The sequence below is a fragment of the Nanorana parkeri genome, unplaced genomic scaffold (genome assembly GCF_000935625.1).
Source record: "Nanorana parkeri isolate BGI_ZX_2015 unplaced genomic scaffold, ASM93562v1 scaffold586, whole genome shotgun sequence".
Classification (NCBI taxonomy): Eukaryota; Metazoa; Chordata; class Amphibia; order Anura; family Dicroglossidae; genus Nanorana; species Nanorana parkeri.
Window position 1 is genome coordinate 1187198 of NW_017306854.1, and position 13417 is coordinate 1200614.

The 13417-nt window shown below is 36.9% G+C and overlaps 1 protein-coding gene across 1 annotated transcript in view; it reads right to left on the reverse strand.

Moving 5' to 3' along the window:
• Positions 1-13417, reverse strand: part of CSMD1 (CUB and Sushi multiple domains 1) — an 880549-nt gene that overhangs the window by 270137 nt on the left and 596995 nt on the right. The window contains exons 21-22 of the mRNA XM_018562582.1: positions 9119-9288; positions 5301-5457 (exon numbers count right to left, since the gene is read on the reverse strand). Of these exons, the coding sequence (XP_018418084.1) occupies positions 5301-5457; positions 9119-9288 (327 nt within the window). The remainder of the gene's footprint in view (positions 1-5300; positions 5458-9118; positions 9289-13417) is intronic.

Below are 13417 nucleotides of genomic sequence, written 5' to 3' on the forward strand. Positions count from 1 at the left end.
AACATGCTGAGCATTTTCGGCCGACCCGAAGCCACACGAAGCAAGCCGATGTACGGCTGAAATTAGCCGTACCAGCCTGAAGTGAATAGCCGCACAGTGTTCGGCTCACTTCACTTCAGATCGGTCATTCACTCGGCTGCCCTTAGCAGCATAGTGAATAGACCCCTTAGTTTCGGATGAAATTCGTTTATGAAAAAAAACGTTAAATATTACTCGACCGGTCCTGGATTTGAACCTGGAACCTTAGCAATGGCAAGCCTGTCCTCTAACCGCTACTCTACAGCCTTTGTACTTTAAGTGTAGAAGCATTTGATATATATGAATGCAATATGTAGCATTTGACAGCTGAAGGGCACGTGGCCTGGTAAGGCGCTGGGAGGGGGGTGCTCGATCGTCCCCCCCTTTCCTGCCCTGCCGGGCTTGTGCTCGGATCAAGGGTCTGGTAGGACTGTCAGGGGGACCCCATGTTTCCCCCCCCATTTTTTGGGGCTGGGGTCCCCCTTTAATATTCCTACCAGACCTTAAGGATCTGGTATGGATTTTGGGGGGAACCCCACGCACTTTTTTGTGTTATAAGGAGGGGAGGGTCCCTCCTAACATTCCTACTAGACCTAAAAGGTCTGGTATGAATTGGGGAGAAACCTCACGCTTATTTTTTTTCATCTTCTGCAGACTGTAAAAAAAAATCATTTTGCTGCAACAGAATTCGTCCAATAACTAATTTTGTTGCATCAAAATGACATTAGGGGGAACAAAAATGACTTTTTTTTTTACAGTACACTACTATAGCCTCTGTACTTTAAGCATTGATGTGTTGTAGAGGTAAAATGTTGTAAGTTTTTCCCCTAATGTCATTTTGCCGCAACAAAATTCGTCCAATAACAAATTTCGAGAAATCGTGAATTTCGGATTCGTTTGCATTCGTCTTAGCTGTAATTCGGAATTCGGATGCATCCGAATTTCCGAAAATTAGTCGGAACCGAATTTCGGAACGAACCGAATCGCACATGTCTAATATTCAGCAATTTGCTTGAGCTCTGCATTAGTCTGGTAAGTCAGTACACCTGCAACTGAGAAATTAGCTCTGTGGCTCTTAGTACAAGGTCAAATGTTGCTAAATCTGAACTATTAAGCAGAGAAAATGTGTCCTGTTATTGTCAGAGGACTTTTTGAACAGTTGTAAAATGTTCAATTAAAGCATGGCTGATACAATCATGTTTTTTTTTTTTTACAATGCAAAATCCTTTTCAAAACATAAAATGTATCTTTAACAAATTTACATTCTTCTTTTCATACAAAGCAGCTACTCAGCAGATCTACATAATGCTCATCAGCAGATCTACCTTAGAAATGTAATTAGCTTTATTACAAACATTCAGTCAGGACCTTAGAGATAAATCCATCTTTTCCAACACAGTGACTAGTTTGATCTAACCCTTTTATATTTGTCAATGAAGCCTTCAGCCTGCATGTGATGACCATGACAGAGCTGACTCAGACCATCAGTGCAAACCCCGGCTGTCAATGACAGCTAAGATTGAGACCCGAGTTAGTGTCTTGGCTGAGATTTAAACCGAGAACCCCAGTGCTGCAAGGCAAAAGTGCTAACCACTAAGTCACTGTGCTGCCTCACCAGTAGCAGAATGTAAAATGGTATTATATAAATTGCAGGCAGGAAGGGGTTAATAAATCCACATGTACCTAATTAGCTATGCCAACCTGCTGTTTTTAGGAGATACTTTAACTTTTACTCATTTTAATCTTTTTTTATTATTTATAGTCTAAAATATTCTTGTCATATTACAAATCAATGACAGAACAAACTGGATTTTTATTTTTAGAATTATTTTAATGTCAACACAACTTCAGTTTATTGAGCTATGCAATGTAAAAGATATTTGACTGTGAAAAAAAAGAAAACTGCAGCCTATTAAAATATTGATCAGTAAAGCTATGTTAATCTCCTCTATGTAATTATGCACAGTGATTGGAGAATTTAGTTAAAACCAAGACAAACTGCAGTTTTTGTCTTCTTCTAAACATATGTAGGAAGAACATGTCTGCTGTGATTTACACAATTTGTGAATTATGATAGCCTCAGTTCCTGAATGTTGTCATTCTCCAGAGACAAGATTTATGTGGAAATATGCAGGTGAATAGAAAAAAAAGTGAAATTTATATGCTGTTATTTATCCTTGAAACAATGGTTAACTAAAAGTGGTTTTGTTCATTGCAAACAGATTCCATTTGCGATTTCCCCATTGCAAATATAAGACATTTGGTAATTATTAAGTCATATGAATAGTTAATTACCTGCATCTAATATTATGTTTTTGGTTGAATTGTTAAGCAGAATACATAATTATCTGTTTGATGTTGTTAGCTGTATTCCAAAGGCCAGCACTATGAGGATATGTGAGCAAGTTTAGCACCACTCTAGACTTCTGCTAGTGTGGTCCTTAACATTAGGGATGGGCTGCATGTTTCTAGTCGCGCATAGGTTCGACTCAAACATAGCCTGTTCTAGCGTTCACCGAACGCCGAACATTATGGGATGTCCGCGGTCTGTTCGACCGCGGAACATCCCACAATGCACTGCGCCGTCTGAAACGGTAATTGGCTACAGTCTTGCACCTGTACTATGTAGTGTGTTGTAGGAGATAGCGAGAGAGGGTTCTAGTATAGTTAGTTACAGCAGATTGATAGAGAGTTATAGATAGTTATAATAGACTTATAACATATGCAGTAATGTTTCACATTGTGTGATCTATTGCAAAACAGACATACCAAAGGGTCTTTAAAAAAAAGAAAAACTATCTGCATAGCTAATTGTACAATGAAATGTAACCATTGCTACTATGGGAATTTCTGCATGGTTTCATTTATCTTATAATTTCATCCACCATTCTCTAGAATTGTTTCATTGTATCAGTCGCTATTAACTTAATGGACATAATACAGTATTTCCCAGATTCACTACTGCCCACAATATTTGAAGGACATTTGTTCAGTAGAGAAAATAGCTTTAAGACATTTCAGTTTTGCCTCATTCTCACAACAACTAGTTACTTTGCACGGATTGATTGTACATGCAATTTTAAATGGACCCCCAAAAGTCACTGCTGATTGTTTTCACAGTGCCATGGGAGTGGAAGCAATGAACATAAAAAGAAAATGGATATTATCTTATTTTATATAAGTTTACTTATAATTGTCTTGACTAGTATTATTTTATTAGCATTTATATTAATTAACAAAAGAAAAAGTTATCTTAAAATGTGTTCACTTATGTTAGTAGAAACTCTTTAAAAACTATGAAACATGCATATATTTGTGAGTCAATGAATAGGAAAGTACATGACCAGCTACTGCAGTATATATTCTAACAGTTCAGTCAGTATTCCATTAGTAGGCAGTGGAGATTGGAACAGCGGGATAGTCCATGGGGAACAGAAAAATATCCAATAAGGTGTTGCTACATTTTTCATTCATGCGGCTTTTGCAAACTTCTGCTTGAATGAATTACAACTCTTCTATATATTTGTATAGCACGGCACTGCAATGGACCCTGTGGATTTTTAAATGGATGTAGCAGTTGTGACAGACTCCAATGATATACTGTTATATTCAGCTTTTTAAATTCTAGTTAGTTTCTTAAATCTTTCCAATTCAAAAAATCCTGGACACTAGCATAATCTGAAGTAAAAATTGTAATGTATCCCATTTTGGAAAGTTGTAGTTTTACCCACCTTACTAGGATGGCATTAACAAACCTCTTAAAGTCAATTTTATCATACTAAAATGATTGTTTTTATTATTATTTTAAATATATACATTATTTCTTCATTGTTTCAAAGGGAAGCATGCACTGTTACACTCCTGCTGAGCTGCACAACATGTGAGCTCAGCAGGAGTGTAAAGTTTTTGGACATCATAAACAAAAATTCAACTAAAGTCAATGTAGGGGATGAATCTTGAAAGTCAACTTTGACCATTTGCAAAGCTAATAGAGAAGGGATTGCAAAACAAAGGGCATGGGGAGCTTGATGGAGCTCCAATGAGGGAAAAATTAGGCAATTTTATAATGAAATAAAATTTAGAGGGTATTATTTCAGAAACAGCATCCAGAAATATAGTATAAATTCACTGAACATTTTGTACGTTTTTTTTTCTATGCCACAATTGAAGAGGGAGAGACGGGGCAGGTCTTATTATAAAATACAATGTAGATGGTATTCGATCTGAGACAAAAGTCAAACATAATGTAAAGACTCCAAGCACACTAAATAAGCCTTTTTTTCGACGCTGAAATTTCACAGACTACGCAGAATTTTATTATCAAATAAAAAATAGAGTGTATTATTTTAGATGCAACAGCTGGAAATATTGTACAGACTCCATAGACAGCACTGAGGCAGTTGGAAAAGGCTGCATTTTGAAACAGGCACACATCATGCAGCTTTATATCCCACTAACCCACATTTAAGTATATATAAGTCGCAGAAAAAAATAATATGGTAAAGACTATAAAACAGCATTGCAGTAGAAGGAGTAGGCCCCGTGGTAAAAATGACACAACTAATGTAGCTGCCAAATATCCACATTAAAGTGTGTATATATTACATTAAACAAGGAATATTATACAGATTTAATCATTCAACAATCTCTTGTAGGCATTATGCTTGCTATATCACATACCTCATGCAGTTTTTGAGGACAAAAAACACTGCACAATGCATATTTTTCACATAAATAATGAAGGCATATTACACTACATAGGTAGTAGTTTAACAATCTCTTGTAGGCCTCATATGTTAAACAGTGTACATCATTGGCGAACACACAAACTATCAGGATGTTTGGCAGGCTATTCACCTGCTGAGTGCCCTACAAGGCACTGTGTACTGCACAGTGCCTTGTGAAGCCCTGATTGGGTAAAGCAATGCACCTGACCACAGGTTAGGTGCAAGACTTTACCCAATCACAGCACAGTGCATTCTGATGTAATGATGCAAAGTAATGATGAAAAAGAGACAGCTGGAAAAGAGGCACTTGTCTGGTCAAGGGTGCTGCTTGAGATGGTGGATTGGGATTAGGAGATTTACAGCAAGGTTACTTGTTACACATTTATTTATTTACTGTCCATTGCAATGTGCATATTTTAACTAAGCATTGGAAATTAGATACAGTATCTGTTGTGGGAGAAATAATGACAAGGAAATTCAAAAATATTGCAATTTTGTAAAAGAGAAAATATCAATGAAAATACATGTTACCAAATAATGATTTGGGCTACTTACTGCTGTAAGTGAGGTGAAATCCAATGTCAGTGTCCGATCCATTTGTATTAAACTCTATCCACAAATGGTTTGATGTGCTATTGACTATAACCTTTAATAGCTCATTTTTTGTAAAGGCACCTAGAAGTCGAGAAGAACTGTCTTTTCCATCATAAACCTAAAAGAGAAAAAGCGTTCATTGAGGGTAGGTAGAAAATAGGAAAAAAAGATTTGTAAAAAAGATACCTAAATGCACATTCACTTCAAGTATTTTTTTCTTATAGTACCTACAAGATTAATTGTTTATAAGTGTTACATTTTGGCAGGTCAGATAACGTATCCAAACATTTCACTTGCTGTCATAACTTGTACAATCAATTATGTTTTCAAACATTTCTAAACCTTTTCTTCACCAATACAATTAATATTTATACCTGTGTGCCTCCTTAGAGATTTCATAACCTCAGCCTTTTTTGATAATCTACTTATACAGCTGCAAAAAAATTGTGACATTTCAGTAGAGTGTGACTTTTCTAAGATCATCAATGAGCAAGAAAAAAGAAACTGTCCACTCTGTTCCTTCCTGTCAGCTTCTATTAAAAGGAAATTGGAAATTTGAAGCTAAGCTGTCATCTTGCATCTTTACCTGATGTATGCGGTGACTTTTGGATTAAGGTATGAGAAATAAACTACTATACAACAATTTAAAGAAAAACATGGTAGCAATACTATTTGTTGTCCAAATAAACTTCAGATATTCTGTTCACACAAGTTAAAAACACACACACACGAAACCCCCAAAAATATATAAATGTATCCTTTATAAGCAATTTATTGACAACTGAATACCTGGGAAAAAAAAGTATGTATATGTATGAGAGAGCTTTGCCGTGTGCTGCCTAAAAACCTCAGCTATGCCCTCAAAGTTTATAAAAATGATACTGGATAAGTTTGAGCTAGTTCGTATTACTATTATTCTGCTCATCTCCCTCACTGCAGTGTTCCTTATATGCATCCTTATTATCTGTCTGCAAAAATTTGAATGTTTGTGTTAAAATATTAAAGGGAAACAATATTTGTCTTTAATGATTTAAAATAAACATATGAAAATTATTAGGTTTATGTTAATAATCATATCATATTTGTTAAAATTAACCTGTGCTTTGCCCAGAATTGTCACAGCATTTTCTAGGAACACTCGTGTTTCCATTAGAACACATAATGGCAATTATTGTTTGTGTGTCTAAAGGTTTAACTGCAGAGTTAACCAACCCCAGTGACTATTGCCCTCAGTCCACTGGCCTTAGATTATTATCCCATGAGCTGGAAAATCTTTGTGCAGGGTGAGGCTGGGAGTGGTATCATCACATATTGGTGGCAGCACGGTAGGATCTGACCTGCCATTCATCACGTGAGCCTCTGCCCCTTACCCTGGACTCACAGGAAAATACTTGAGAGCCAAACTACATCATTATGTGACCACGATCTACCTACTGGTGGAGGGTGAAGAGGGTAAACAGAACTTGTGACATCACCAGACTAGAGACACCTGTAAAAAAGGTATGTTTATTGATTTTTTTAAAGTTAACCTGTGTGCAGAATATACACATTAAATTATTTACATATTCTGAACAAGCACTTTTAAACAGGCCCTCATTCACCTTTGTAGCTATTTACATTGTGGAGAAATTAAGCTTTAAAGTTCACAATAAAGGCAGGGAAATCTCAGCTGTTCTTGCCAGTCAGCACTATAAAGTAAACACAAAGCGGGTGTTTGTAAGCTGTTAGAAACTGACTGAAGCCAGACTTTAGGATCTTTGTAGTAATTCATTCCCGAAGATCCTCACAGATCACATCAAAGTAAACACAACTAGAAAGGTCAGGGATGGTTTGTTTTAATGCTCTTTTACTGATTGTTAAGAAAAGTTAAATACTTTATTGCCAATAGTCAGGGTACATGTACACTATGAGTCTGTGGGCTTGCACCTAAGCGGATAGGTGGAAGGGTGGGGTTAGCAAGTTTGAGTTGGGCTTTAATTGTTGTCTCACAGTATAATATCTTTGTGAATTTCAGAGTCTGACTTGGTCACTGTGATGATCCTCTGGGAATTATGCACACAGCTGCTTCTTTATACGCTCTTGACACATTCCTAATACATCTGTGTAGTGCAGGTAGAATTAATTTTTATGATACTCCAAAATGGGGATGAGCAAAATTGACAATGTTTTGCTTTGCAAAAATTTAATGGAAAATGATATTTCAGCAATGTGTCACCATTTTGGTGAATGCATGTCATTCAATAGAAAATATGAATGTAAGATGTTTTAAAGTAGTTTTAAGACTGTAATAGGCTAATTGTTGGCTGTGCACTAACAAAATAGGTAAAAACACACACACAAGCTCCACAGCCTAGCTCAAATAGTTAAAAATATGGCAAAGGAATGTTTGAGAGTATCAATGTTGCACTCACTGAGATGTTTCATTTTGGAGAAAAGGATAATGTGTAACCCCAATTGTCGGTCTGTGGAAGGGGGTTCTGTCCTGCTCAGAGACCACTTGGTGGTATGTAGCTGAAGGTGATGTGTGCATCTTGAATGGGACTACTACCACAATAAATATGGCCTCATTATCCTTTTCTCCAAAACTAAACATCTCAGTGAGTGCAACATTTTTACTCTCAAACATTCCATTGGCATATTTTTATCTATTTGTGCTAGGCTGTGGAACTTATGTGTTTTTACCTGTCTCCACTGCAAGATACCCTTACCTGCTTACCAAAGAGCAGCACACCACCATCTTCCCCCTTTTTGGAATATACAAACCTCCCACCCCTTCAAGCAACCAGTTATCAGGGTGCACTTAATACATTCCAATTGGTCTTTTTCTACAAGCACACGGTCTGCTTATTTTTTCCATGGCCCCCATGCCAAAACACTTTAATAAAATTTAGAAGGGGAAAAAATTACTTGGTATGCTTACCTTTGGCACTTACCAAAGCCAAAGGTAAGCATACATCAGAACACATCACTATTCTTTCAGCGAGATCTTAGAAAATGGTGAGAACTTTAAATCTCACAAAAATATGCTCCTGCACTTTGCTGGCATATCTTTTCATGATATTTTAGGTACTATGCATTCTCTATGAGGTTTCCAGAAACAAACAAAGAAGTATGTTCTATAGAAGGGTAAGTGTAGTTACTATTTTGTTTTACCCACAGGCTTTTTTTCCCACTAAAGAAGACCTTGCTTGGTAGTATAGATAATATTCACTTAGCAGAAAGATGTTTTGTTTACTTTGACTATCCAATCATATGTAGGTAGATTTTCCTTGGCACATAATTAGATACTTGAAACTTAGGAAACTCTTGTAGTAACTCAACCCCTTTTTGTGGGAATTTGACATGAAAAGGTCACCATAAGCCAGCCAAATTGAAAAGTTAAGAACTAATAAAACAAATTACACAAAAAGCGATTAATACCCTTGCTGTATATTTTTCATTTTTTACCCACCTTCACTTTTTGTTTTAAATATGATTTAAAAAAAAGTAAACACAATTGTGAATTTGCACTCAAGCTTTGAACCTATTATAACTACAAAAGGTATAGAAAGTCAACTTTGTAAGCCTGTATAACTATGTTTCACAATGTTGTGCACTCTAATATTTCTGATAAACTTACTATGGAAAGTTTATTTCAAAGCCTGTTGTTTCACTATAAAAAGATTTTAACATTTTTAATGGATTATAAAGGATTATAATTAACGCATATTCAGAAAGTTCACAATTTCACATAAAGCATAATAAAACAACATTTTCAAAAACATATTTTTTTCATTTACCTTCAGAATATCCCCATCATACAGTTGAAAGGTTCTAGCATTTAAGTTGATTCCCTTTCCTGGTTGAGTCTCTATTCTGTAAATACATTCATGATTGTTGTCATAGTTTCCTGGGAAATTTGGAGACAGCAGTGTTCCTTCATTTCCTGTGACTGTTGCTCCACATTCAGCTGAAGGCAATGGGTATATTTAAAACAAATTATTAAAAAAAATTTGAATTCTAATTGTTCTTCAATTTAAGATGTAACAATAATCACAACGTTAAAACAATATATAATACAAGTACAAATAGTTTGATAATGTTTTATAACCATTTCTTAAGAAATAAATATAAAATGTAACAGTAAAAATTTTGCTTTAAAACCACTAACTAAACTTACTAGAGACTCCATGAAGGGCTTGAGCACATACACATGTAAGCAGCATTAGGAAAATGCAACAACAATGCCAGGGTAAATGAGCCTCCAAAGAAAAAAGAAATTCAGCAACATCATATTTACTGTGTAAGTCACAGAATTATTACAAGTACATTGCTGACAAATACATTTTCTGTATTACCTGTGAAAGTACAGGGAGCTAGTGGTAGTCATCAATGAATGATAAACAAATTTGACCAAAGCTAATTCTTTCCCCCCCCCACCCCGCAGATAATTTATCATGTAGGAAGCTACCTGGCTGAGAAATAGCTTTCTTTTTCAGACAATTGTGAATTCTAGACCACACTATTTCTGAAGTGAAGAACAATACTAAATATATTTAACTAATGTGTGGAAAGGGGTTGTCTCACATTAGCTTTGCAATATGACACATTTTACTGCTTGCTTTTGCTTGCCTTGTGTTTTAAATGCTGTCATTACAGACCCATCCCCTTGCCAACCCCCTATCATATTATTCCCCTCAAAAAGCAGACTTCACATGTATAGGCATTCTCAATGCCTTCCTTGTTGTTCTTGGTCTTGTTCTGAAGATATATCTATCCATATATTTTATTAGACCGAAGGCAAATAAAGCAAGGTTTATAATGGCCAGTGATGACAACTCTAAAATCAAAAAGGGAAGAAAATTCTGAACAAAATTGGTTATATAGAGCTGTTCTGTGGAGATGTTTGAAAATGGTGTTAGATTTGACCTTTACATTTAAATAAATAGATAATTATTGTAGAAAACCAATATGTACCAATTCAGTATTTCCTCAGACCACAAAGAATTGAGCAAAGGTTTAATGTAGAAATTAATTTCCCTCCTCTACTATTATTTAATTATGATGCCTTTCTAAAAAAACAATTTAAAAAATCAACACACACTACAGGATGAGCAGAGTTTGCGTTCACTAATTCAGGTTGGAGATTTGCAACATTTGGTGATATGCAGGATGCCCAACATTCCAAAACAAATCCAACCCAAAACATTGATACAATCAGAGAGGAGCCCTTTATGGATTATATTTATTTCTGCTAAAATGGAATTGATCATCAGAAATCTTGTTTTTATTCTATGTGTATGCCTAACAAACCTGATAGGGACTATGCCTTCCTTAAAGGAGAACTATGAGATGAGTGATTTCCACTCACCTCATAGTTCTTGCCGACCTGTGACAATGAGACTGTCACAGGTCAGCTCAGTAGATCGGGAGGTGAGCGAACACATACCGGGTTCGCTCGCCTCTCGATCCTGTCACGGCTCTCTGCCGTGACAGGGGGAGGGGCTGGATTCCCCTCTCCGATCTGCCAGCGCTGACTGGCGGAACGGACGGGGGAGGGTGCGGGTACAGCTGGCTCTGCCTCTAGATAGGCAGAGCCAGCTGTCACTCACGCAGCTGGGCGGGATCCGCTCCGGCTGCGTCGTCTCAGTATACCGCGAGATGTAGCACGCGGTATACTGAGCTTAGGGTAACGGGAGGACGCTAGTTTGTGTCCTCCCGTTACCGTAAGGAGAACTATGGGGAAAAACACTGACCCCATAGTTCTCCTTTAAGAGTATGCTGAGCTTTGCTCATTTCCCATAATGTTCTCAGAGGTATAATAATTATGTATTACAGTTATTTAAATAGCACTGACAATTTCCACAGCACTTTACATTCACATCAGTCCCTGCCCTCGAGGAGCTTACAATATAAGGTATTTATCTTACATGCATACATACAAGAGCCAATTTACCTACCAGCATGTCTTTGGAGTGTGGGAGGAAACTTAAGTAGGAGATACACGGGTAGATTTTTGAACAAATGTTTGTATGAAAAATCCCAAAAGAATATTTAATGTTACGGGACTCGCACTTCCCATTTGTTTTCATGCCATTTTAGGTCAGTGAGCTGTCAAGGCATGAAAACAAATGGGTAGTGTGAGTCCGTGAGGTCATGTGACTAGCTCCACCACTTCGTTTAAATTCAGGCAGGAGCTGTAAAATCTGTCATTTAGCGGTGGGAGTTTGTCAGGAGCGGCCTTTTTTTATTTCGACGAGTCAGTGGGCATCATTCATCGTGATTACATCGCTGGATTACATAGCTGGATTACATCACTGGATGACATGCTTGACCTTTGGATTACATCGTTGGATGATTTTTTTTTCAATAAAGGAATTGTCACAAACTATTTGTGTTTTTGTTCAATTAAAGGATTTTTTCTAAGACGTTGTGTTTATTTACATTTTACTTAACCCTTTGGTGAATGATTAGGGTTAGCAACTACCCCTTACTTATTCACAAGGTGTTTTTCCAGGGGCTACCCCCCTGGAAAAGCACCCTCCCAATGATGAGGGCATGTGACCTGGTATGGTACAGGGAGGGAGGGCGCTCGCTCATCCCCCTTTCTCCCACCCTGCCAGGCCAGTGCTCAGATTAAGGGTCTTTTTTAGAATTTTAGGAGGACCACTTTTTTTCTTTTTTTGGCATTGGGGTCCCCCTTAAAGTTCCTATCAGACCTAAAAGGTCTGGTATGAAATGCCCGGGGGAACCCCACACATTTGTATTTTTTACATCTCCGGGTCCCCCCTAACATTCCTACCTGACCTAAAGCGGACCCCGTGCCATTATTTTTATAACTATTTTTTACTATTTTTTTTTTTAGTGGACCATTCTCCCCACTTCGGCTGTGTCTTAAACTCTGCAAAGCTGTAGCATATGAGATCAGCTGCTGTGCAGGCTATTGTGAATAGCCTTCACAACAGCCCTTTTGGTTCGGCTGAACCGAAGGGTTTCTGAAGCCGAAGGATTGGCTGAATGGCTACTTTCTTCAGCTCTATAGTAAAAAAAACCTAGGTGATTGTCATTGAAAATTTTGTTTGATTTTGATTTATTATTTTATTTTGGAATGAATGGAGTTCTCTGAATTACAAAAACAAATTCCCTGTTAGAATTTCATTCGATCATGAAACATTTTCCAACATGCTACTTTAATTTTTGTATCACTGTGGCTGAAATCAATCATTTATTTGACCCTATCAATGATTAGAAAGTCAACCAAATTTTCCAAAATTTAGTATTTAGTATTTAGTTTGTTCAAAATTCTAACCGTCTGTGCCCTACTTTAGTTCTAACTGTTTGAGGGGGCTGAGGGGAGTTTTCTTTCAAATAATTAACCCTGTCTGTAGTGTGCTGGCTTAAAGGCCTCAAGGCATTGTAAATGAATGAACTTTGAAAAAGAAAGTCCTGTGTTACTCTATGTTAAATAAGGCTTCAAACAAACTGCTAGAAAGGTAAAAAAAATCCTTTTTTAAAATAAGATTTTTAGATATTCTGTGTTAATGTGAACACATAATAAACATGTAATTGGGGTTTCTCAAACTAGGCTGCAAACGTGGAAACACACTTTAAAGCTGAAGTTTAGTCAAATATTTTTTTGGGGGGGATACTGAATCAAACAATCAAACACACATCATACAGGTCCCATAATTAATATCCCAAAATCTATCAAGTCCTGTGAATTGAGGATAAAGCAATTGAATGACCGAATCTGCCCCTCCATTCACAGAACTCAAAACATTGTAGGATCATAGTAGAAGCAGATCTGTATGGAGGAGAGAGTTGAGGGGGACTGGCCAGTGCCAAAACTTTTGACAGTAGCTGCTGAGAGACTCTTTTCACTTTAGTCCCTCACAGCACCATTGGGTGTAATATCTGGCAGCTGTGAGGGGGGGTCAGTGAGAGGAAGATTTTTACAAGAAGTGGCATGGAATACAAATATCTAATGTGTTTTTTGCTGTATCCTCAAAATATATTTTTCCAAACTTTAGTTTTAAATAAGTTTGCATTATTAAGGCAATCCTGCCACAACACAAACTGTTCTCATGGGAGGCATACCT